Here is a 26,373-nt window from a genome sequence, read left to right on the forward strand (position 1 = left end):
GCTGAGGACAGCACTTCTCTCTCCTAGGTCAACAGAGGAGGTGCCGAGCAGAGCACAGAGACCAGGGTTCAAGCCTGGGGGGCTGGGAGTGCCTTCCAGAGCTACCCTGGGTGAGGGGCTTCCACACACCCCTTGATCTTGCGAGTGATGTTTTTCTATCTCTGAAGTGACAGTTGGACTTCAAGATCGTGGCAAACTACAGCCTTTTAGCCAAACCCTACCCTCTTCTATTTTTGTAATAAAGTTGCAGGGAACTCGGCCACACCCTTCGGATGATGTATTGTCTGTGGCTGCTTTTGTGCTACAACCTCAGAGTTGAGCCACAGAGACCGTGTGACCCGCACAACCAAAAAGATTTACTATTTGGTCCTTTATGGAAAACATTTGCCGACTCCTGAATGGCAGCCATTCTTCCCAAAGTGCTCTGTGGGAAATTTGTTCTGTGGAATGTGATCAAGCATTACAAGAGAAAGCACAAACCAAACACTGTAGACCCGGGAGGGATGGGAGGTAAATCAGCGGGGCTCGGACAGTGCCACCCTCTGCGACAGTCACCCTAACAGAGACGGGGATTTTTCGGGAAGACAGTGATGATGCCAGCGCTAGAGAAGAAGTGTGGTTTCAGGGGGTCGTCCCTCTGACCTCCCCCTCCCCCGCCCCTACTCCCCGCCTGCTGTGCTCACATCTGCATTAACCACCTGTATTCACACCCACTGACCATCCCAGCACAGCCCTGATGCCCGAGGCTCCCTGACTTACAAGAACCGCTTTGAGTCTACGCTTTGGGGAATTATTAGCAAAGCACGATGTTCATCTCGCGTCTGGAAAGACAGCATGGGTCTCTCACCTCTCACGGTCAGTCCACTGAGGGACCCAACGTGAGCGATACACGGCACACTGTCCATCATCTTCTTGGTCCTCTTTCTCTTGTATCTGCTTTTTCTGCCTGTTCTCCCCCTTCCCCTCCCCCTCCCCCTCCCTCTCTCCCACCTCCTCTTCCTCCTCTTGTTCTCATCACCACCTTTTCACCCGTTTCTTCCATCCTGTCCTCCCGGTCCATCCTCTCCAGCCCCCTCCTCTCTCCCTGCTTCCTCTTCCCCCTTCTTCCCACCATTCTCTCTTGTGGTCCCCTGAGTTTCTTGAGATGCAGCCGTAGGGGAAGTCCTGTGCTAAGTTTTGGGGGGAACAAAGCAAGCCCTGGCTCCCGAGGGACTGAGTTCCCACAGTGGGTGGCCGGACGGGTAACCCACAACAAGCCATTTCCCAACGGGTGGCGGTACCTTGCCAGCTGGAAGCGCAGTGTGGTCCGTGGGTGGTACATCTCCAAGGCGGCGATGAGGTCAAAGGCTGACGGTGCCAGCATGGTGACGAGGGACACCACCACGCTCACCTACCAAGAGAGGGTGTGCCCCACTGAGCTCCTCGGGGACCCGCATCCCAGCCTCCCTCACCTCATAGTTGGTCTGTAGCCTAATGTTTGGTCGGGGAGGGGGGTATTCAGAGGGTCATGCAGTTCTTACATGGAAAACCTCCCCCAAATCTTGGCTAATGAGCTGTTTTCAAAAGGCCACTTTGCCATGGGTTTATCCCTTCTAGGAACACTCCTTAATCTGAAGACACTCGTACATGCCTTTTGAGACTTACTGGTGTTTCTGCCACCTTCTCCAATTACCATCTCATTCTATTTCTACTTCCCTTACCTTGGATGGAAGAAGGAAATAACTGTAACTGTTAAGAATAGAAAAGGGAAGGCTAAGAGGTAATTTAATATTCTTTCTGCACATGGAAGATTAATTATCTAGAGAATTATGCCTGGCTCTTGTTTCTCTGGACTTATGTACTTTCTCTGCAAATGAAAAAGGAGGCTTAGCTGGTACACAAGAGGTGTGAGCTAAAGGAAGATATAATTTCTGAATTTACCTTTAAAATATCTATCTACACACGAGCCCATATTTATCAATATATAACCCACTTAACTGACATAAAACACGAAGAGGTATGGGAAGAGATTACCTAATGCAGTCTCAGATTTTGAAAAATTATTGTACATTGAGGATAAATTGATAAGTATCACCTTGCCTGCCCACTTTGTTTTTTAAATCCCAAGGATGGTAATCATTTTCATACAAGTGGTCTGAGAGGTAGCATTTGTGCAGGTAAATTGAGCCAAGTGTTCAGGACACGAGTTTTGCAATAAATATTAAGAATTATAAAATTGTTTATAACCTCCCTCTTGGTAATTTTCTATTCATGGGAATATTCCCATAAATGGAGAGGAAAGAACATTTTAAAAAATAAGCCATACGGGGCTTCCCTGGTGGCGCAGTGGTTGGGAGTCCGCCTGCCGATGCAGGGGACACAGGTTCGCGCCCCGGTCCGGGAAGATCCCACATACCGCGGAGCGGCTGGGCCCGTGAGCCATGGCCGCTGAGCCTGCGCGTCCGGAGCCTGTGCTCCACAACGGGAGAGGCCACAACAGTGAGAGGCCCGCGTACCGCCAAAAAAAAAGAAAAAGAAAAAAATAAGCCATTGGTGTGGGGCTGTTTGGGAAGGATTATTTGTGATTTAGAAATATGGAAAGCACCTAAATGTTCAATAATCCCCACACGGTCAACTTTGACACATGCAATGAAAGACAGTGCAGTTGCCAATGCAAGTCTAGGTGAAGTCGGTTTCTGGAAACGTATATAAAGGAACACGAAGCCAGAAAGGCAAAGCACAGTCAGCAGCAAAACTCAAACATAAAGACTGTGCAAATGCCTGAAGGTGTTTTTGAATCAAAATCTTCCTTATTAAGACCAGTGAAATCATTTAGCCAAGGCCGGGTGTTGCCACTCTGGCTCCAAGCTCTTGCAGCCCGTGCTCTAGAAGAAGAAGACTGCAATTTTTCCGTGGAGATGTTTCCAGGGAACCCACTTAAGAAACACCCAGGAAACAGAGGGGCAGCTACTGTTGTGTGGGTACCTCGTTCTTTTCCCAGAGCGTCAGCTCCTTCTTGGACTGTGCCAGCTTCTGGGACCGATCCACCACGAAGTAGATGAGATAGATGCTCCCAGCCAGCGAGAGAAGCACCAAGATGTTGGCGATGACCCTCAGGCAGATGGTCACTGCCCTGCGGGGAGAGGCAGGTATGAGGACGATATACCGGGCTCTGCACAGGGCACCCTGATGCACAGAAAAGGCCAGTGAAGGATGGGAAGACATTTACTGCCAAGTGGATTCTCTGCCCTGAAGAATCAGTGTTCTTCCCCCACCCCCAGAATCCCTCATTTCCTAAGAGATCAACAGTGAGTTATTAATCTAAGCCATCAGCATCAGTGGGGCTTGAAACACACACACACACACACACACACACACACACACACACACACACACACGTTCTGGAGTCTGAGTATTTGGGCTTCAGTGTTTGCTTTGCCACTTAAAATGGGAGTCCTGTGGCATATGCACATTTCAGTTACAGGAGCTCAGGTACAGGTGCTCAGGAGAGGGAAGGGGGAGGAAGGAGGGGAGGTAATGATCCTGCCTCTCATTTCACACCATGATTTCAATATTATACCACGTATTTACTTGGGATTGGTTATCTGTCTTTTCCCTCTAGAAAGCAAGTGCTCGATTGTTAAAAGTCTTCTTCACGGCTGTATTCTCAGCTCTTAGAACAGGCCCAGTCCATAGAAGCACTTCATAAATATTTGCTGGAGGAAGAAGTAAAGAAAGGAGCTGGGACACGGGCTCCTCTTTCCTCGCCAGGTCTCACTTCCCAAAGGCCTCTTACAATCAACCGTGTTGCTACTACAGTAAGTCCCCTACATAGGAACCTGCAAGTTGCGAACTTTCAAAGATGCGAACATGCATCTGGAACCTGTACCAGCAACGTCAGGCGTGAGTGACAGCGCAGCTCGCCCTCCGTCTCCTGTTGCTGACGATCCTTCAGCTCTACCATCTCCCACCTCCTCTCCCTCCTCCAGTCACTAACGTTTCTTTCCTGTTCACTCGATGCCAGCCCCTGGATGCCAGCTGTTGTACTGTGCTACTGTACTTTTCAAGGTACCGTACTGTAAGAGTCAAAATGTTTTATTCTTTGTGTTTGTTTTTTATGTGTTATCTGTGTGAAAAGTATGATAAACCTATTCCAGTACAGTACTAGAGAGCCGATTGTGGCTAACTTTGTTGGACTTACGAACACATTGGACTTACGAACGTGCTCTCGGGACGGAACTCGTTCATATGTAGGGGACTTACTGCGTTTACAGTAAGTTTCCAGTTTTAACTGAAAAAACCCTACTCTTCCTGGAGGAGAATTCACTGACTCCAATTGGCTTATCTTTAAGGCATCTGCTTCCGACTTCGGGGTCAGTCTTAGTCCGTTTTCCCTGAAAGCAGAACCTCAGGCAAAGGTGTGTTTGCGAGGAGTTTTTCTGGGAAGTGATGCCAGGAAGTGTGCGTGAAGTTCTGGGGAGTGAGACCACAGAGGGCAGGCGGCTGCGGGGTCTTCTGAGGGGCCTGTGAGGTGGCATCTCAGAAATGCCTGGCCGGGGTGCAAATGCGAAGCGTTTTCCATCAGCTCCTGTTCCCTGGTGGTCAAGGGCCACTCCAGAGCACTGACTCCCAGTGCTGCACCCAGTCTTTTGGTTGCATGAACACGTGTGGACTGGGATCTTGTGGGTGCCCCACACTGCAGCCTCAGAGGAGCCCTGGGCAGCGAGCAATGGGTACCAGTGGAGGCTCTGAGGGGCATGTGTGCAGCCGGTGGCAGCCTGCACAGCCTGCCTGGCATCAAGGGCTGGAGAAAGAGGTGTGGCCAGGAGGATTTGGAGGGGCACGCGAGGGGTGTACCACCCACTCCCCACCCTCTGGGTGACCTTGGGCAGGTCACAACATCTCCTTCTGCATGCATCTTAGCCTTTCCTCTTCGCAATGAGGAAACTCACTCCCAAATGGAATGCTAAGTGTCACCTTGTCTTCTGGCAGAGGGGAGCTTTCGATAAGGCGTCATAGAGCACCAGAGATGGAAGACTTGAGAGTGAGGTCCATTAACACCACCTTAGTGCTTCTTCACTTCCTCCTGTCCCCAGATCACCCTGTCATCATTTGTAGGGTCATGCTACCCACGTGGTCCCTGAGGCAGGTCCTGCATTTCTGGTCCCCCCTCCCCGCCTTCAGCACTGTTGGTCCTTGTGGCAATTACACCAGAAAATGCACGTGATGGGCTTGCGGGGGAAGTAGGCAGTCGCATGCTAGTTTTCCCCTGTCTCCACCCTCTTCCTTCCACCTCCTGTTGTAATATCCTGGATATCCCAGAATACCTCTTACACATCTATTTTCCTCAAGTTTTGACAGAATCAGGAGGACTCAGGATTTGTGCATGGAAGAGAGATGAGAATTCGGTTCCTTGCTGATTTGTTTGTTTGTAATAATGAATCATTGAATGAGACGTTTTTTAACTGGAATGCATTTAGGACGGCAGGAGCTTCCAAATTTGAGGGAACATAAAAACCTCCTGTGAGTTTTGCTTTGCGAGACCTGCTAAGAATGTGGAGCCTTGTCTCTCACTCCCAGAGACGTTAATTCAGTCAATCAGGGTGGGCGCCAAAGGGGTCTGCGTCTGCAGTGCCCACGGGTGATTCTGATGTGGGTGGGCGCTCTCTTTCCTCTGAGAAGCACGGATGGAGTCCCATCCTTTCATTTCATAAGTGAGGAATTAGAGGCCCGGAAAAGTCAAGGGAGTTTCAGGGTCATAGAAGTTAATGACGAAGAGAGGGCTAGAATCCATCTTCTGACACCCTGTGGAGAATCCTTCCCACCACGACACCCTGCTTCCTCTCGGGGGCTGGGTGTTTCCTCCACTCCCCAGGTCTCCAGCACTCCCCAGGACAGGCTTTCTGCACTGTAGGAACTAATCATGGGGCTTAAAGAACCAGTGAGGATGGACCTAGAGCCTGTCATACAGAGTGAAGTAAGTCAGAAAGAGAAAAACAAATACCGTATAATATCGCTTATATGTAGAATCTAGAAAAATGGTAGAGATGAACTCATTTGCAAAGGAGAAGTAGAGTCACAGATGTAGAGAACAAATGTATGGTTACCAAGGGGGCAGGGAGGGTGGGATGAACTGGGAGATTGGGACTGACTTATACACACTACTGTATATAAAATAGATAGCTAATGAGAACCTGCTGTATAGCACATGGAACTCTACTCAATGCTCTGTGGTGATCTAAATGGGAAGGAAATCTAAAAAGGAGAGGATATATGTCTACCTATAACTGATTCACTTTGCTGTACAGCAGAAACTAATGCAACATTGTAAAGCAACTATACTCCAATAGAAATTAATTTAAAAAAAGAACCAGTGAGGATATTGGATGAGCAGGTGTGTCTGGCCCAGGAGGACTGGGTCATCGCCTTTCTGTGTCGTCCATTCTGTGGCCGAAGGGTCTCACCCTCACCAAGGAAGCCCTCACAACCTTGAGAAGAACTCCAAACCCGAGAAGTCACTTTAGAAGTTTTGTCGACAAGCATTGGATACTACTTGTGTCCTAGGACATCAGAGATTTGTTGCTAAATAAAATTAGTCTTTGCTTAGTTTAACAAACTAGAAATTGGTGCTAAAAATATCTTTTATTATCTAAGCAAAACAATAGGAAGCTGGTCAGCCTCAGACCTCTCACCCTACTGCCAAATCCATGGAAGGAGGAACAACTCTGAAATACTGCTATCAAAAAATTATGGGGTTCCCACATTCCACATTACCAGAAGGACAGGTTTTAAGGAGAAGAACTGCCTGAAAAGGTGTGAAAATGAGATATAGTCTGGTGATTTTTCTACTAAATTAAAACAGCTTATCAATGAATTCAGGATGGGGAGTCTTCATACATACAGGTTTTTGCTCTTCTTCTTCTCCTGTTCTTCCAGTATAGCCTCCTTTAAAGAAAGACACATATGGTATCAAAAGCTTAGCATCATCGTTAATCATAAATATTCAGAAATAGTTTATGAAAGAAATGACTTATCCAGTATTTTTCATCATAACTTCAATGTCTAGACTCCATCCAATAAGATTCTATTGATATCAGTGCTTTATATGATAATCGATAGATAAAAAAGGAAATTGGGGAATGGGAAAAAGAGGGGAAGGAGTAAATTATTTAGGTCACTGAAGTGATCTAAATCATTTTTTTTCTCAAAAGGGGGCACCATTGAACTGTCTGTGTTGTTCAGTAGATCCAGGTCTCCGAATGCCTTTGACTGCATTATCTTCTAAGGTAACACTAAAAGCTTATATCCCTCACATATATGTATGTATTCATTTACAAGTTATGTACACGCAACACGGTAGCAATCCATTATGCAAATGAGCAAAGATACACACACTGAAATTTTAGAAGGATGAAAGTAAAAAAAAAAAGAGACGTTCCCGTATTTTTCTCCAGTACACCATCAGATTGTTTGGTGCCTGTTGGAGGCACAGTATGTCACGTCTCGGTGCAGACCGTGGCTGCCCTGGTCTGTGAGCACCGTGGGAAGGAGACCACGCTGACTCTCCCAGCAGAGAGCCAGCGGCTCACGCTGTGAAGGCTGTGATCTGCAGAGCCCTGACTCCCGGCAGCCTGAACAGGCTCGCTTACTCACCCTGATGCTGTTCACGATGGCAGCGGTTTTGCTCTCTGCCGCCTCTGGGTTTCCAATGAGGTAATCCCAGGCGCAGAACACCCGCCAGCAGAACGTGTAGTTTTCATTGGACGCGCTGGCGAGGCTCATGCGGGAATTCTTAGCCATCCTGCAAAAAAGGACCAGAGAAAACCATAATTTGAAAAGTTACATGCACCTCAATGTTCCTTGCAGCACTACAATAGGCAGGACATAGAAGCAACCTAAATGTCCATCATCAGATGAATGGATAAAGAAGATGTGGCACATATATACAATGGAATATTACTCAGCCATAAAAAGAATGAAATAATGCCATTTGCAGCAACAGGGATGCAAATAGAGATTATCATACTAAGTGAAGTAAGTCAGAGAAAGACAAATATCATGATATCATTTGTATGTGGAATCTAAAAAAAGGCTACAAATGAACTTATCTACAAAACCGAAATAGAGTTACAGATGTAGAAAATAGACTTATGGTTATGGGGGGGTAAGGGGGAGAGGGATAAATTGGTAGATTGGGATTGACATAGACACACTACTATGTATAAAATAGTTAACTAATAAGGACCTACTGTATAGCACAGGGAACTCTACTCAGTACTCTATAATGAGCTATATAGGAAAAGAATCTAAAAAAGAGTGGATATATGTATATGTATAACTGATTCACTTTGCTGTACACCTGACACTAACACAACATTGTAAATCAATTCTACCCCAATAAAAATTTTTATAAAAAAGGACCAGAAAGGGTCATGTAAGAACAGTGTCAGGAGCAGGTTCAGCCACTAGGGGGCTGCCGCGAGTCCACGCAGAGCAAGGAGCCCCATCTGGATGTGGGCAAGCAGAGTGCCGGCTGGGTTCAGCCCCTCTCCTGGCTTGCGTCCTCAGCCAACCCCTTTGAACAGTGTGAAAACAGCAAATTCTTGGGTGAGTCCCGTGCACGAGCTCTCCCGTCACTGGAGGTCAGGAAGTCCCTGAAGGTGTGTGCACCCACTGCATCTCTGTGCGACTGTGATTGTGAAACCAAATTCTTTACTCTGAGCTGAATCCATCTCCTTGGAGCCCCTGCCCATTGAAGTAACTACCCCACCTCACCGAGCAGAAGCACTTCGGATCCCTCCCTAACACGACTTTCCCTCAGGTGTATGGGAAGGCGGGGGTCACGATCCCTCCTTGGGTGCAAGTTCCCTGTCTTTTAGACCATCTCTCCTGTTAGAAGCTTTTACCACTCTGCCCATCCATACTTCCTGCTCCCGAGTTGACATCAATTTGTCTCTTAAATTGTAACATCTCGCAAAGAGCCCGTGTTCTAGGTGGGGTCGTGGGGTCTTGAGGCCATCCAGAGGCTAAGCTGGAAAGCTTCATGGGAACTGAAGGTCCTCAAGTCACTGTACATCCCCCTAGGTTTTTGATGATGGTGACGATGGTGATGATGATTGTTCTATCTTTTTTTAATCCCAGCCCCTTCTACCTGCACTTTGCAAAGATGCCACAAGGGGCAGTGTGATGAAGACGTACTGGTACACACGCATCTGAGGGAAGTAGCAGGTGAGCCAAGAGGGTGGGGGCCCGCTTCTCCTTGGGCTCAGAGCCTCTCTGTCACTCTGCATTTATCTAGCTCCTACACAGAAGCGCAGAATGTAACAGCCTTAAGGGAACCTGGTGATATTCTGAGCCAACCTGCCCATTTTACAGATGAGGCCCCAGCCAGTCTGCTTTCTTTGCACTGCGCCCTGCTTTCAATAACCAACTACATGTTTGAACTGCATCACAACACAGACGAGACTGGCCTTTACGTAATTTGTAACTAGGTCACAGGCAAACAAATAGTCGAAGGAGGATGCTTTGCTTTCTGCAACCTCTGGTCACCTAACCCATCTCGTTCACCTCTCTTTTAGTGCAGTTCCTATGAGACAGGCTGGGACCCGGGACCCTTTGCTGCAGTGCTGCAATGTTTGCACATGGACACACCTCCCCATGAGCAACAAAATACAAAGAAACTGTATGGGACTAAAAATAACTGTGTGCTTGTGCAGCTGGGGCAAATTCTGGACCCAAAAGATACAAAGAGACCAAAAAAACCCAACTGCCACTTTTGAAGAGTCTGGAGCAAAAACAGGGTGTCGGGAGCAAAAGCAGGGGGCTGCGCATGCCCCCTGCACACACCACCACCTACGGGGTGGGCAAAACACCTAAGCCACCCTTCTGGCCTGACACCTGGACACACACCTACCCGCACCCCATATAACAAACAAGCTTGCCCCCCTTCAGGGAGCAAGGGAACCTGTTGTTTGCTTTTGCTCCCTGCTGCTGCAGAAGGGGCCCTAGTAAGGCCTTGCCTGAATTTCTTGTCTGGCCTCTAGTCAATTTCTATTGGCTGGGGAAGGCCAGGAACCCTGGTCAGTAACATCTACATTGTCTAAACTGATGTTACCTGGTAAGTCTATTTGATTCTTGTCTCTCCAGACCCAACACAGAACCTGGCACAAAGCTTCAAGTGTTCAATCAGTGTCGATTAAAATGAGCATTTATCTCTTTTATCTGTGGTCTCCTCATCTGGAAAATGGCCTTGACTTTACAGGGTGAGTGACAAGATGAAATGAGATCGTATGTATCATTTTGGCATGTATTTTGAGAAACTGAACAGACATACTTTTTTAAGAGAATGATGAAGCTGTAAGCAAACACTGCCATCCCCACCAGGAAATAGGCCAAGGGCAGCCGGTAGCCAGCCCTCCCGATCCTCCTCTCACTGCCATAGTAGCCATAGAAGAGGACTGAGTATTGGAGGTAACCCTGCAAAGAGAGCACTCGGTGTCACTTCTGACTCCCAGGTCCCAGAACATTCACCACCCGCCTCGAGACAAAAGTGTGGCCAAGCCTGAACCTCACCCCCAGGGACCAGACGGTGTCCAGATCTTGGGCAGATGCAGTGTGCTCCTTGGGGATGGTCTTGCTGGCTGTGCTTCCAAAGGGTTGGCCTGCGATGAGCTGGTGAGAGAGGAAAGGATGTCACACGGTCCTCTGGGTGGGAAGGGACCAGAAGAAAAGGGGCCACTGATCTCCATGCACCTCTGAAGATGCTGTACATATGAGGTCCCTAGGGGGTGGATTCTCCTTGATACTCATGGATGAGACATTAATCATGAGTGGCCAGATTTTCTTTTTGCCTGATCGGGGCCTGTCTGGGTGTACTCTCTCTAGGCTGGACATGGCTTCTGTGGGTGGATGACTGAAGCCACTGGGTTTCTAGAATGGCATGGGACATGGCCCCATTTACTTTACAAGGATGAATTTTAGTTGAAAAGTGGTTTTTATTTTAACACAATGTCTGCAAACTGTCCCATAAGCCAAATCTAGCCTGTCGCCACTTTTTGTGTGGCCCGAGAGCTAAGGTTGGTTTGTGCATTTTTAAATGGTTGGGGAAAAAAAACCAAAGAAGAGTAGTATTTTGTGACACATAAGAATGATGGGAACTTCAAATTTCTGTATCTATAAATAAAATTTTATTAGAATACAGCCACACTTATTAGTTACCTAATGTCTATGGCTGCTTTCGTACTACACAGTAGATTTGAGAAGTTGTGACAAACCATACGGCCCACAAAGCCTAAAATGTTCACTCTCTGGCCCTTTGCCGAAAAAGTTTGCCAGGCCCTATTTTTTTTTTTTTTTTTTAGCGGTACGCGGGCCTCTCACTGTGTGGCCTCTCCCGTTGCGGAGCACAGGCTCCGGACACACAGGCCCAGCCGCTCCGCGGCATGTGGGATCTTCCCAGACCGGGGCACGAACCGGTGACCCCTGCATCGGCAGGCAGACTCTCAACCACTGTGCCACCAGGGAAGCCCTGCCAGGCCCTATTTTAACACACAGATTATCCTTCCCATGAGGATAATGAGTGCGGTTGTCTAATGCTATGGCTCTAAACGTCTCTACTTTTTAAAAAATGGCACTTTTAAACTCACCGGAAATAGTTCTTACCTCTGGAATGACAATAAAAGCACCTGTCATAATCGTGAGCACAATATTAATTCCGAATAACCATCTCAAGAATATGAAATAAGAGGCAACACCAGATCCAAAATGACCTAAAGAAAGATAATGAGAACGGTTTATAGAAAATCTTCCCAGTGTAAGAAGTTCTCTGTAAAACAACACTGTAATTTTTCTTACAGCAGCAGGACATAGACTAAGAATGCCATAATTGAACTTATCAGGGTGTTGTCCCACGATGATCATTTAGAAGGATTAAGATGTTCATTAATGTCTCCCAGTCATATACACAGATCCCTAATCCCTAATGGATTACTTTCCCTAAGGTCATATTGATCGAAAATGCTTTTATCAAATTTACATTTCACCTATGTTCAGAAGTATCAGCATCTTTTGAGAATTTAATATATTTCTTTTCTATTTTGCATAGTTCTGAAAGTTCCAAGGATATTCTAAGGATTCTTTTGTCTTAATTTCAAAAGAAATAACAGTATGTTGCATGTTAACATTAACACCTCACATGGTGTTAGATGGGTGAAGGGGTTATGAGAATTCTCTTTGTCACTCTTCCATGCATCTAAACTTATTCTAAAATAAAAAGTGTAGTTAAAAACAAATTTCTATTGAGAAAACAAGGGGGCATAGAAGAAGTTGGATTGGGATATGCGTGATACTTGTGATGACTTTCTGGACTTGTATCATACTTTGGAAGAATAACGTCTTGAAATTTTATTTCAAATCTAGCTTATGTTTCATAATAGGTAGGAAAACACAAAACATCACAAAGAAGACCAAAAAATGACCTACTGCCAGGTTACTAAATTAAAATCACTACCAGAATTACTTTCTAGTAAATTTTTAGGGGAACCCTCCATTTTCATTCTATATGTGTATTTTTTTGTATAAAATTGGCATATCTCTATAATATGCATCTTGAGCTATCAATATATTATGAGCATTTTCTCATACAAAATATCTCCCTATAAAATGAATTTTATTGTTCCAGCAAACCAATTTTACATAATTGATTTAACTTATCCCCCACTACTTGACACCTAGGAAGTTTCTAACTTTTCACTAGGGTAAATAATTCTGCAAGAATCAATTTCTGTCTAAGGTCAGATTTCCTGGAAGCAGAGTCTGAGAAAAGGATTCAGCTAACATGATATATTGAGGAAGTGCTCTCAGGATAAAGGGGGTGAGGGGGTCAAGGAAGGTCAGGGGAAAGAGCTAAGCAAAGATGTCGTCTCAGCTGGAGCCCAGCTTAGCCTTATCCCATGGGGACCTTTGGAGGGCAAGTTGCATCATAAGTTGGTTCCACTTTGAACAAAAAGCTGGACTTGAATACCCCTTTGTCATTGCCTCTAGGCTACCCATTGGGTCTGGGGGAGCAGGGGATGAGTGCCCACCATCTGGAACAATGTGGGCCAAGGCTCATCCTCTAGAGAAGGAGACAGCTATGAGTCATAGCAGCTAACATTCAGAGCAGCTGAGAAAAAGTGGACCAGCCAAGTAAAGGGATCTGGGCTGGGCACCAAGTGTGTCCACACAGCCTAGTGCATTGATTTTGTTGTGGCTGTTGTTTTCTCTGGTTGTTAAGGAGTGGAAGAGTTCTATCAAAGAGTACAAACATTTTGAAGACGTTTGGTCCAAATTATAACTTTCCCCTAGAAACATCATCCCAATTGACATTTCCACCAGCTGGTATTTAATTCCACTTCAATGTTGAAAATTTTTTCCCCCCTCAATTTGTCATCTTTTAGATCTGTTTATTGTTTATGTATGTAAAATTTCTCTGATGTATAGTTAAATACGACAGTACTTTCCTTGATGATTCCTTCTTTACTTTTATAATTTGACAGGCTTCCATTCTGAGATCACATTACTTATATTTCTTTTAATTCTCTCGTGGCTTCCTATTTTCTATTTAAATATTTAATGGAACTTTGAAATGAAAGATCTAATGTTATTCTTTAAAACAGTTGAATTGTTCCAGCATCATTTATGGTGCTGGGGTACACTGTTTCAATTCTTGTAGCTTTTATAATGTATTTTAACATTTTGGTTATACAAGTTCATCTGAGTTTTTCCTTTTAAAAAAGTTTTCAATTAGTTTTTTTTTCATATGAGTTCATTATGTTGAATACAAAAAACATTGCATTGAGAATTTTATTGGAATTGCATTAAAACATAAACATATTGAGAAAATCAACACCTTCCAAATATTAAATCATTCTATGTCTCTTCACAAGACTTTAAAAATATCCCATGGTCCAATTTTACAGTTTCTTTATTTCAGACTTCTGGTTATATTTATTCCTGGTCTTGTGTGTTGCATTTGTGTGTTTGTACTGTGTGTGTGTTTTTAAAGGTGACTGTGATTGATTTATTTTTTAGGATATTTTTCTAAATGATTACAGTCACTTCTCTCCAAATGCAAATTTCTGCATTTTTGTTCTGCAATTGCCATGTTATCCTTTTATTCCTCTACACAGTTTTCCCCTCTATCCTTTTGAGTTTGTATTGTGTCTAAGGCATGAACGGACAGAGAACTGCAGAGCCACAGTGGAACGTGGGACCGTTTTTATCCTGGGAGGTGGTGGGGACAGGCACTGTGTCTTCCATCTCCACGGACCCATGTCCAGCCTAGGTCGGCACTACGTGTGCAAGGGCCCCTGGCTGCTCAGTGTAAGGTCTGGGATGTACCAGACCCGTCTCAGGCCTCACCGTTGTCTGGCTACGGGCACCTCATCCCCACCCCACTCCTCCAAGTGCCAACACTTACTCTCGATTTTCTTTATCCTCATTTCCCAGGGGATGAAGATGACCACAAAGTTACAGGCCAGACGAGCAAACTTCCGCCACAGCTAGACAGGAGGGAGTAGGATTAGAGGGCTTGACATTCGTGAAGACGGCAATGCCTTTGTGGAACCAGGGTCCTAAATGGAGGCGAGGGCCGCAGACACACCAGTTGATACCTTTCATTATGATTTCACAGGCCTTTAGGGAGCCCGAGGACCAAAGCAGCCGCTTGTCTTCTCTGGGCTTCTGCCCAGGTGAAGGCTCCTGTTAAGGGCTCTAAGCTGCGGTGTCTGTACTGAGGTGCATATTCTCTAGGGTTTCAGCCTGCCTTATTCACACCATTCCTGCTGTGAGGACTAAGAACTACTTGAGGAATGATGTCCAAATACACCCCCTTGGTCTCCTCCGGGAGTGGGGCTCAGGAATCCACATGGCTCACAAACTCCCCAGTGATTACAGTTCCCGTCCCTATTTAAGGACCAAGAGTCTAGAACATACCCTGAAAATGAGCCCCATTGTGTGCCTCCCATCCTGCAGCTGGAGCTCATCTCCCAGCCTCTCTCCTGGCCAAAGTTGCCAAAATAAGGTCTGGAAATTTGTCTTGGATGTTGAAGACACAATCGCCAAAAGTTCAAAAATATATATATTTTTTTTCTCAAAGGAGAATAAAGCAAAATGTGAAAATGTGCCCTGACACTGGGCTTTCTCTCCCACAACATTAGCAGGTTGTTCATTTTAATACACAAACAATGTGGGTTTGTGTTGGAAGCAAATGATATCATTGCAGAAAGAAGGGTTACAAATGTAATTACAACCTTCTGAACTATAAGACAGCACGTGGTCCTGATGCAGACATGCATGATTATGTTATCCTGAATATGTCTGCTAAGGCCAAAACAGCTGCTTGTAAATGAAAATCTACTTGAATGTTATCAGAAGTTGGAATTGTTCACTTTCTGCTCATGATTTAAGACCCAACTCAAATACAGCTACTCCCATGGAGACCTCACACAGATTCTCTGTAGCCAGAAATACATTCTTCCATCTGTAAACGTCCCCAGCTATCATTCTGGTCTCTGATAATGCTTATCACATCCTAGCTTATATTGCCTTTATATTGTTCACCTGGCTTTTTCTCCTCCAGTATTGAGAGGAAGACCATGGCTTTCTGATTTGTCATCCCCTACAGCAGACAGAGGCAGAATGCCCAGTATCCTTTGGGGAGGGTTTGGTGTTGAAAGCATTTGAGTTTCTGGTCCATTGTAAAGTCGTTAAGAGTCCTCAATTGGTAGAGGAGCTGTCTAGGAGGGAAGAATGGCCAGTAGGAGCCTGTGGCTTAGCATGAGCTGGGCATTTTATAGAAGAGAATAAAGAAGAGAGGAGTGAGATGCGGTCCAAGAGTTAGGTCATGGCCAGATCAGGTGGGTTAGAGGAAGGAGTTTGGATTTGATTCTAAGTGTAATGAAACTCTGTCTATCTATCTTATCTATCTACCATTCATTATTATTAGTAGTTTTAAAAATAAGTTTATTTTATCTATTTATTTAGTTTTGGCTGCGTTGGGTCTTTGTTGCAGTGCACGGGCTTCTCATGGCGGTGGCTTCCCTTGTTGCGGAGTGTGGGCTCTAGGCGCGCGGCCTTCAGTAGTTGTGTCTTAAGGGCTCTATAGCGCAGGCTCAGTAGTTGTGGCACATGGGCTTAGTTGCTCCGCGGCATGTGGGATCTTCCCAGACCAGGGATTGAACCCATGTCCCCTGCATTGGCAGGTGGATTCTTAACCACTGCACCACCAGGGAAGTCCCTATCATTCATTATTTTAATTAAAGAATGGCATGCATAGTTTACTGTATCAAAGATTTCCCTGGCTCCTATGTGGAAGAGAGTAGAAGATGGAGGGACATGAGTGGAAACAGGAAGATCTGTTATGAGGCCAGTCAGTCTATACACCATCATGGGCAGGTACCTTCAGCTTCTGCACAGGGGAAGCGTTCCTGCCAAATCATGCCATGAAGGCTCTCAGGAAGGATGACGTCCCTTGCTGGTATCATGTGAGAAACCAAGGACATAGACTATTCGAACTAGAAGACATCTTAAGAATCAAGCATGAAAACCTCGTCAGGTTCCCAGTCATTACCCAGAGCAGGGAAACAATGGCAGAAGGACCTAGGTGTCCTGACTCTTGGTGTTTGGTGTTCCATGTGCCCAGGGTAGCGTTTCTGCCTACGTGACTGCTTGGGTCCTGGTGGTCTCACATGCTCAGACCTTGCTTTCTTATGAAGCATAGAAATAAACTGGTGCCAAAGGCAGATTGTCTGCAACAAGGTGCTTTCCTGCTGGAATCAAGGAGAAACCCATGTGCACAGAGGATGCAGGTGGGAAACAGTGGGAGGGGCTCCAGAGGACGACTTGTGTTCTGGAACTGTGATTCCCAAGAGAGGATAGAGTGGCAGCCCTGGTGAGTGGTGAGCAGGATCTCAGTCGTGGGAATCATGGGAGAAAGTGTACAGTAGTTATATTATACAAAATTTACTATTTGAAAAACGAAGTTATCATTTTTCTAAGAGAAACCAAAGACTGTAAATAGAGACAAAACTCACTGGGCTGCAGGTAACAGCTAGATAGCTTCTGTTTTCTCTGCTTTGGAGTGGCTGCTCATCCTCAGGGGTCTGTATTAAAATTTCCAGCGTAAAAAAATTCTAAATAGGGGCTTCCCTGGTGGCGCAGTGGTTGAGAGTCCGCCTGCCGATGCAGGGGACACGGGTTCGTGCCCCGGTCCGGGAGGATCCCACATGCCGTGGAGCGACTGGGCCCGTGAGCCATGGCCACTGAGCCTGCGCGTCCAGAGCCTGTGCTCCGCAACGGGAGAGGCCACAGCAGTGAGAGGCCCGCGTACTGCAAAAAAAAAAAAAAAAAATTCTAAATATAAAAAGGTAGAGGAATGATGTTCAGAATGAGAAGGGGGAAAACCAAAGTGTTAGGAAGACATGGTGGGAGGATGATTTTCTTTGACATTTTGCTGTGTCTCCAGAGGGCAGAAGACACTGTATCTCAGCCATCTCTTTACCCTGAGTGCCCAGCACAAAGCTTGGCACATGGATTAAGCTGAACTGGGTTGAACTGCTTTCTGTAGGGCCGCTGGTAAAATGGAAAGGACTGGGGCAGCTGTCTGTTAAGTGCAGGCTGAAAACTGTGGGACCATCTGTAGGTAAGACTGAACATTTGGATCACTTTTCTCATTTTAAAACCTCTGACTCTAAGAATTCAGTCCATTATTAACTTATACCTTTAATCCACTTTGAGCCCACTGTTACGAAATGCCCCAGGACTTTTTCATTGTTATATATATTACAGGTTGTCTGAACCCAAGTGAAAGACCCTACATTATTTCAGATATTTTTCCATAGCATTTCATACAGTTTATTTAGAGAAAATGAGAGAGCTTGGTAGCACATATGCTTATAAAAAGATAGTTTTGTTTTATAGATTTATTCCATAAGCTCCATCATAGTGTGACAGGCATAAAGAGTTATGGATAATTTTGATCATAGGAGTGGATTAGCGTCTTCAGGCAGATTCTGTGAAAAGTAAGAAGAAAGAAAGCCAAGGCACAATCTTGGGGATTCTTTGATATTTTATAACTATTCAGTTATGCAAAATTTATGACCAGCTTTAATTGAAACTTTACTAAGAATATTTTTTGTTTCAGAGAATCGAAAAAGAGTGTGTCTGTCAGTTTTTGTCTGTTAAAATAATAAACTTGAAAAAACGACAATATTCAGCATTAGTGGAGATACTATGAAGACAGCAAATTCTTTCCTTGTGGATGGCAAAGCTTTTGGAAAATAATTGATTAGTATTTATCACGAGCCAAAAAACATGGACCATACTCTATACTACAGAGGTCGTAGTTTTGACATTTATCCTAGAAAAAGAATTTTAAAAGATAGGAAAAGCCGTCTGTGCAAAGATGGTCTTTGCAGGGCTGTTAATACTAACGAAAAATTAGAAGCTATTTAAGGACCACCAGCAGACACATAACTAATTAAATTAATAGACATTTTTCTGATGGAATATTACACAGTCATAGAAAACAATAGGTATAAAAACTACATAGCAACATGGAGAAAAATCCTTGTTATGGTGTTAAGTGAAAAAACAGCAAGACAAAAATATTTGTATACTCTACTTACTCCGATGTGAAAATGATATATACAATGGCTGAAATGTGAAATTTTAAAATAGATTCTATCTTGGGAAGTAGGGAATTATAGTAGGAGAAATGATTTTTTCTTTGTCTTGGAAACATTTATGAAAAGTATTGGAATGTCTATAAACAGATAATTTCAATGTATACTAAAGTTTAACTGCAAGTAACTGAATGGGAAAAATAACAAACAAAAATCTTAGCATTGTATTATAAAATGAGCATTGGAACATGCCTGTAACTTTCTCATTATAAGAAATACAGTAAGTCCCCTACATACGAACGAGTTCCGTCCCGAGAACACGTTCGTAAGTCCAATTTGTTTGTAAGTCCAACAAAGTTAGCCTAGGTACCCAACTAACACAATCGGCTATACAGTACTGTATCGTAATAGGTTGATAATACTTTTCACACAAATAATACATAAAAAGCAAACACAAAAAATAAAGAAAATGTTTAATCTTACAGGACAGTACCTTGAAAAGTACAGTAGTACAGTACAACAGCTGGCATACAGGGGCTGGCATCGAGTGAACAGGCAAGAAATAAAGATACTGTACTACTTCACTCTATACAGCACTGTATAGTAAAGTACACAAAAGCACAACCACTTGTAGAGGATGCATGCGCATGACGGTGTATGCCAGATACGTAAACTAGCTTATGTGTTTGGACATGTGAACGCCCATTCGCATCTTTGAAAGTTCTCAAATTGAAGGTTCGTATGTAGGGGACTTACGGTACAGTGAATGAAACCTACACACATGGGTGGGCTTAACTCAGGGAAGAGGCTAGAGGATTCTCCCAAGGGCAGATATAACCTTTTTCTGATGAGCTGGGCTTACCCAGGGTCACACCATTTGGTAAGTGACAGCATCGGGAACTAAAATCCAAGTTTGGGGACATGCAGACCTTCAAGCTCTCCATACTGTTCTACAGCTATTAATGATGGATGTTCACAACCTATGTAGTACAGCAACGGCAAGGACAACTTCCTGGGCCCGGAGACCACAGGAAGGGTGGGCACGTCCATGTGTGGGCTCTTTACCTCTGCACCTGCCGCTTGGTAGCCTCGGGTCCTGGTCAGCCTCCCCTCAAACTTCAGCACAATGTCCTTCGCTCGCCTGAGAGAAGAAAAACTTGGTGTTGAGCGCAATTTTATGACCTTGATAATCTTGGCAAAACATGTGGAAGTGCAGCAGGAATAGATAGTCAAACAGTGGTAACCAGACAACTCCCTTAAAATATTTTCTATAACATTTAAATGCATGAAATCATAGGAAATGATGAGCGAATACTAAAATCAGTTGCAACTGAGTTTCTTAACACCCTGCCCTGATTCTGGCTGTTGGCTGGGTATTATGGGCTTTGGAAATCCTGGTATCAGGTACCAGCATCTCAGCTCCTCCACTTAATCTCAGCAGCCTTCTTCCTGCAATTAATTCTTTGGAAGTGAGAGTCAGACCTAGCTCAGAGAATCTGCTTTGAGAAAAGGGTAGTGTCTGGTTAATGTGAGCAAGAAAGTTGTGTCTATGTAGCCATGAACAACCTGATTTAGCCCAGACTAACTACTGGCACACTAGCTGACCACTTTTGTGAATTGACCTGATGGGTCACCTAAATGGCTAATCCTTGGAAATAGACTGAATTCATTAGGATAGATGGTTAAATTCACACTTAAAGAACCACAGGAATAGAAAAAAAATGTTAATTCCATGGAACGGACTGAAGTCAAAAACTCTTAGCAAAGAATGTCACCTTCAAGGTGACCTCATCTGTGACTACACTGATGAGATCTTCATTAATCCATGGTTGACCACTTAATTATACTCGGCATTGAAGAACTGCTGAATTATTCAGTTTGTTAGTTGGACCAGTGTACTTGGTAGGGAGTTCATGCATGTATATCCCAAGTCACACCCACAGGTTCCTAGCCTTTCCTTGATTGACACAAGGAACTAGCTGACTTCCTTTTCCACAAACAGCGCGATCGCTTCAGAACATGCCTGACCAGAGTGCTGGGCTTTGAACCTCCCTGACCTTACTGCAAACACTCCACCTTCATAGCCCCGCCAATGGGCTGGCTTCATTCTGGTCAGAACCAGACATGCAGGCAAGGGTGAGGGTTGATGTTATACCTTTTATAGCATCTAAAAGATAGGGGCCTATATAAGTGAAATAATAATTCATTTAATTTCATTCGTTATAATTTTTTTCCCTGCAAACATTTTCTGCACACTTGTTTGGGTCAAGTATAGTGGAATACAGAGGCGCATAAAATAGAGCTGTTGCCCTGGAGAAGCCCACTAGCTAATAGGGATGATAGAGACCTGAAACAACAATAGGAGTGGGTGGGTGTGTAAGTGTAGGAATGGGGAGCTGAGTAGGGGGCTGAGGCGGCAGTGAGACAGGCTGGGACCTGGGACCCTGTGCTGCAGTGCTTGCACCTGGACAAACATCTCCTTGAGCAACAAAATACAAAGTAACTTCAAGGGACTAAAAACAACTGCGTGCAAGTGCAGTTGGGGCAAATTATGGACAGCAAGATACAAAAAACCAAAAAGCCCAACTGCCACTTCTGAATGGTCAGGAGCAAAAGCAGGGTACTGCGCATGCGCCCTGCACACGACACCACCAAGGGGATGGGCAGACCACCTAAGCCAACCTCCGGCCCAATCCCTGCACACACCCCTACCCTCACCCCATGTAAGGAGCATGCTCGCCTCCCCCTCAGCAAGTGAGTGAGCCAGGAAACTTGTTGTTTGTTCTCACTCCCCCCTGCTGCGGTCGGGGCTCCAATGAAGCCTTGCCTGAATTCCTTGTCTGACCTCTGATTAATTTCTATTGATTAAGGAGGCCAAGAACCCTGGTCAGTAACAGCAGTGGGGACAGTAGCTGACCCAGGCCCCATCATAGACCAATGCTGACTCCATGGCACTGACCACTTGCCTCCCTACCGGGGAAATACATATATGCTCTGTCCCCCCATAGACAGAGCTCGCTGCTCTCTCTGTGTCAGCAATGCTCCCTTGAGCCCCAAGCAGTCAGGGTCTGCGCCTTCCACAGACCTGATGAGTCTCGCAGGCCCAATTAGTGAAGCACTGCTCCAGTAGCTTCTCAGGGTGACGGGGAGGAAAAGTGCGACGCGGGGATGACAAATGCAGGTCTCAGAGGGCGAGCAGTTCTCTGAGAGCTGGACCACTGGCCTGTGCCTCGCTGGCGTTGGTGTCTCGGAGCCCTGGCTGAGGTCCCTCGCTTACGCTTGTGGAGGAAGGCCTGGTTTGTTCTTTCGATTCTGACAGAAAAGTTATCATTTGCTTTGCTCTGCCCGCAGGTTAAAAAGAGTCACTCTCTTACAGTTCAGATAGTTATTAGTCATCAGCATTCCTGTATGATTTTTAAAATTCTGATAGAATACATGACTTTTTTATTGCAGTAGAGTTGATTTACAATGTTGTGTCAATTTCTGCTGTACAGCAAAGTGATTCAGTTATACATATATGTACATTCTTTTTTATATTCTTTTCCAGTATGGTTTATCACAGGATATTGGATATAGTTCCTTGTGCTATATAGTTACATGGCTTTTTTTTTTTTTTTTTTTTTTTAGGATAAATTGGTAGAGTTCCTCTGTCTCAGTAGAATAGAATATTGGAGTTGAGGTCAGGAAGCCCAGCTTTAAGGCTCAATTCCAGTACTCAGAAGCTGTGTGTCCTGGGGGAAGCCACTTAATATCTCTGAGTATCAGTCTTCTCATTTGAAAAATGTCATCCTTACTCAAAGAAATGGAAGTGATGAGAACTGATATCGGACCTGGAGAATTCACTGGAAACTTCTGGAAGTGGAAACCATGGATGACCTTAGCTATCTGCTGCGGCCACCTGGGGGGGCAGGCTGGATCTTTGGCCAGACTGGAGGAACAATGACTGGAGTGGAAATCTAATGAAGGCATGATTTGATGGGAAAGCAAGTCAAACATAATGGTGGACTGGAGAGACAGGGCAATGCACTTGGTGTCTGGAAAGGGGCACTAAAACGTAAGATACGACAGTGGTTCTAATCCTGTCCACACAGTAGGTACCCGATGATTACGTGTCATGTCTGTTTCTCTAGGAAGGTCCACTTCATGGGTCAGAGTAGCTCAGTGGCATTGGTCATTAAGAACAATTCTACTCACTCCCTTTGCTGTGATCCCAGGGACCCACACCATCAGTTACTACCCACTCATAGGGAGTGACTACTATAGCCCAGATACAAGGCTTAATATCGTATGGTTTACCTCATTTAATCCTTGAACCGCTATCAAGGGATTTCAAACTCTAGTTTGCAAAAGAATCACCCTGAATGCATGCTAAAAATGCTGGAGCCCTCTGCCGTAGTTCCTGATTAAGTCCGAGGGCAGCCAGGAATTTTTGTCTGATTGCTTAACAGCTTAACAGTGCCACAGGAGGTAGGTGCGCTCCACCTTCACTTCAACTTTACAGAGAAAGGAACTGGTCTTTAGAGAAATTATGAAAAGAACCTAATACCACATGGCAAGGCAATGTCTTCCAACCTTCAGCTCTTCATTATTACCTAAACAGACTCTCCAATATGACTCTAAGCGTCCCAGTCATCTAGTTTCCCACAGAGATCCCCGCCGCAAGAGGGGGGTAATAGCCAAGCAGGTAAAACTAATATTTATTTTCATTCTAGATTGCATACCTAGTGAGTTTAGTTATTTTGTTCATCTCTAGGCATAGGGCTAAAATCTAGTATTTGAAAAGGAGGTAGAAACCCAAAACACTCTCTACCAAGGCACACAGCCAACTCAGACACACATACACAGACACACACACTGAGCCCGTCTGGACCGGGTGGATCCCTCAGACGTGTCTGTGACTTCTCTAAGTCAGATCAAGAGCATCCGACCCACCACTCCCTCCAATGTGGATTTTTATGCTCGTTTCCCAGGGCAGGGCAGGGTGGGTGGTTTCGTGGGAAGCATACTTGCAATAACCCGTAACCCTTACCTCAGTGCCCTCAGCTTCTGTCCCATGGTCCAGGGTCGGCAGCGAATGTTTGCCATGAGATCTTTCTGGAACTGTATATTCTGGAAGATTTGTTCCGGATCATGGCTGTCCCCTGTTTCATCAGCAGTAAAGCTGTCATCCAAGTTGCTGAAATGATCAGGGCATTAAGGAGGAAATCTGATTAGTAGAATTGCTTCCATCCCAGATCTTGCCCTGGGTAAGTTTAGCATCTTGCTGCCCTGGGGTCATCTGTATGAAGTTAGTGTGTGTAGAAGGAGAGGGGAGGGATCCGGGGAGTCAGAGAGAGAATTCGGCAGTTGTTAGCAGCCACTGGAACACAGTCACTGGGTTCTGTTACTTTGATGGGTCAGTGAAAGAGAAAGGCTTCAAAGGATAAGAGATACTATCAGAAGACATAAAAGGAACCAAGAGAGTGCTCCTGTAGGATTACTGAATAGCAGCATCTTTGGTGGCAAAACCATTTCTTTTTCAGACTCATTGAAATAATCAGCTAATTCCAAAGAAAGGACGCCTCCTGTCCCCTAACTCTTGATGTAAAATAAATAAAAATCAAACTCTCTCATCCAGAGATCCCTGCTCTCTGTACTCCTGCTTTGATTCATTTGAAATCAGAGATAACAGAGGCAAACAGGAAGCAGTTTCTATGAACAAGAAATTAGCTAAGCAAATTTACATGTACAAATGTTTCAGGGAAATAGTTACTCTCTAGGAGAACAACTTTTCAACACATAGCAACACTTATTCCCAGTGAAAATGAATACAGTAATCTTAATGCAACTTTTCCGGAGGAGTTAAGGGTGTTTTGCCGTGGCTATTTCATCAATGATGCACTTAAAAGTAAGGGAAAATAATTCCTTTGCTTTTCTCTAATTCAGCTTGTTTTTACTTACTCAAAGGAGAATTTTCTCCAGGTTCTCCAAATTAATGGAGATTTTAATATACCTTTATAAATATTTAACAAATTTGAATAATACTCCCCCACTTCTAACCAGCCTGTAGCCTTTTCCAACAGAAACCTCATTTATTACGACAGATGTATTGTCTGCTCTCTCTTGACATTGCTGACTGAGTAAACAGAGAGAAAACAGATAAAGCACGTCTGTGGGTTTGGCCAGCAATAAAGCCAGGTTGGGGTACAGGCTTTTGGATTCTGATCGGAAGCAGGTAGAGCCGTCAATGTCTGTGTACATCGCTGAGGTTACCACCCTTTTTGTATAGTGACCTGGAAAAAGGAGTTTCGGAGTTCATTCTGAAGGAGAACCGAGCAGGATGGGGACTTGGTCCTCTGGTCAGATGCAAGCAAGGGTGACCCAGGCTTTCCCTCCTCGCAAACCTGCCCCAGTGGATGGATGGGACTGGCTCACCTGAGCAGCAGGGACTCCTGGTAGAAGTAGTGCTGGCTGGCATTTCTCCGGATGCTCCTATAACGCTGGGAAGCCTTTGATGGTTTCATGGGAGCAGACTGGCTGCCAGTGATTAGTACTGGTGGGCAGGGTGCTGGGAAGCCGGCAGGCAGGAGACTGCTCCAACGGAGGTTTCTGAACTGGATCTGCAAGGAGCTCTGCCCTCCAGTTCTCAGGAGCTGGACTGCACGTCTGTAGCCGATGCTCGGAGCTGGGGAGAAGCCAGGAAGCCAATCATGCATATGTATGTTAAGGCGGCTGTGGCAGCAGAGATTGGCTGGAGTCAAGACAGACAAAGGCAAGAGGCTTGGCCAGGTGACCTAAGAGCACTTGGTGCTGCCCAAATAATCACATTGGTTACCCTTGTGCCCAGAAAGGGCTCTGTGCTTTGCAAAGCACTTTGCATCTATTACCATGACTGGTGTTCACAAAACTTAGGGAGAATGCAAGGCATAGGTTTTTGGGTTTTGTTTTTAACTACCAAGAAAGAAGCTTAGAAAGGGTAAGAATCTTGTGTGTGTTCATGTAACCAGGAAGAATATATCTAACTCAATATTAGATCTGTTTCTTTTACTTTAAACTTTGTATTCTATTGCTTTGAGTTAAGAATGTTGCCTAGAGCCTGAAATATACAGGAGAGCCCACTCTCAAGGCTCTGACCTTTAAGGGTATAACACTTTTCCATTCATACAGAGATAAAAAGTTGCAGCACAGAGAATAACAGTTGTCTTGTTGGAGGTTTACAGGAACATCGTGAACTGACCTAGGTGGACAGCTGCAGGAACAGAGGATTCCTACACCAAGAAGTTTGCAATAACCAACCACGCCCCTTCTTCACCTTACCTTTAAAAGTGCTTTGCTGAAACCCTTTAGGGAGTTCTGGGTTTTTGGAGTTCTGTCTCCTTGCATGGCCCTGCAATAAACCTTTCTCTGCTCCAGACTCTGACATTTCGGTATTGTTTGGTCTCACTGCGCATCACACAAACTTGAATTCGATAACGTCCACACAGCAGAGCCCAAGGAGAGGCACCGTCATAACACTTCATTTGTTTTTATATATCTATTCTCAGCTTCTTTTTTTCTACTTTGAAAAAAGTCAAACCTACCTAAATGATAGAACAATACCACAAATATTGTTTACTCCTAACATAGATCCGCCAATTGCTAACACTTTGCCACATTTGCTTTATTTCTATCTATACACTTTTCCCCCTACACCATTTTAAAGTAACTATCAAGAAAAAAGCTTAGAGAGGGTAAGAATCCTGTCCGTGTTCAT

General features: G+C 44.8%; 1 protein-coding gene across 1 annotated transcript in view; it reads right to left on the reverse strand.

Moving 5' to 3' along the window:
• TMC3 (transmembrane channel like 3) overlaps nucleotides 1-25,223 on the reverse strand; it is a 44,157-nt gene extending 18,934 nt beyond the window's left edge. The window contains exons 1-11 of the mRNA XM_027089234.1: nucleotides 25,056-25,223; nucleotides 23,671-23,817; nucleotides 19,707-19,782; nucleotides 14,438-14,519; nucleotides 11,641-11,747; nucleotides 10,552-10,650; nucleotides 10,313-10,455; nucleotides 7,633-7,780; nucleotides 6,881-6,924; nucleotides 2,965-3,112; nucleotides 1,281-1,390 (exon numbers count right to left, since the gene is read on the reverse strand). Coding sequence (XP_026945035.1) covers nucleotides 1,281-1,390; nucleotides 2,965-3,112; nucleotides 6,881-6,924; nucleotides 7,633-7,780; nucleotides 10,313-10,455; nucleotides 10,552-10,650; nucleotides 11,641-11,747; nucleotides 14,438-14,519; nucleotides 19,707-19,782; nucleotides 23,671-23,817; nucleotides 25,056-25,144 — 1,193 coding nt within the window. The 5' untranslated portion in view covers nucleotides 25,145-25,223. The remainder of the gene's footprint in view (nucleotides 1-1,280; nucleotides 1,391-2,964; nucleotides 3,113-6,880; nucleotides 6,925-7,632; nucleotides 7,781-10,312; nucleotides 10,456-10,551; nucleotides 10,651-11,640; nucleotides 11,748-14,437; nucleotides 14,520-19,706; nucleotides 19,783-23,670; nucleotides 23,818-25,055) is intronic.
• Between the last annotated feature and the right edge of the window lie 1,150 nt (nucleotides 25,224-26,373).

Source organism: Aethalodelphis obliquidens, unplaced genomic scaffold (assembly GCF_003676395.1).
Source record: "Aethalodelphis obliquidens isolate GAN/ISIS:26980383/991018 unplaced genomic scaffold, ASM367639v1 scaffold65, whole genome shotgun sequence".
Taxonomy (NCBI): Eukaryota; Metazoa; Chordata; class Mammalia; order Artiodactyla; family Delphinidae; genus Aethalodelphis; species Aethalodelphis obliquidens.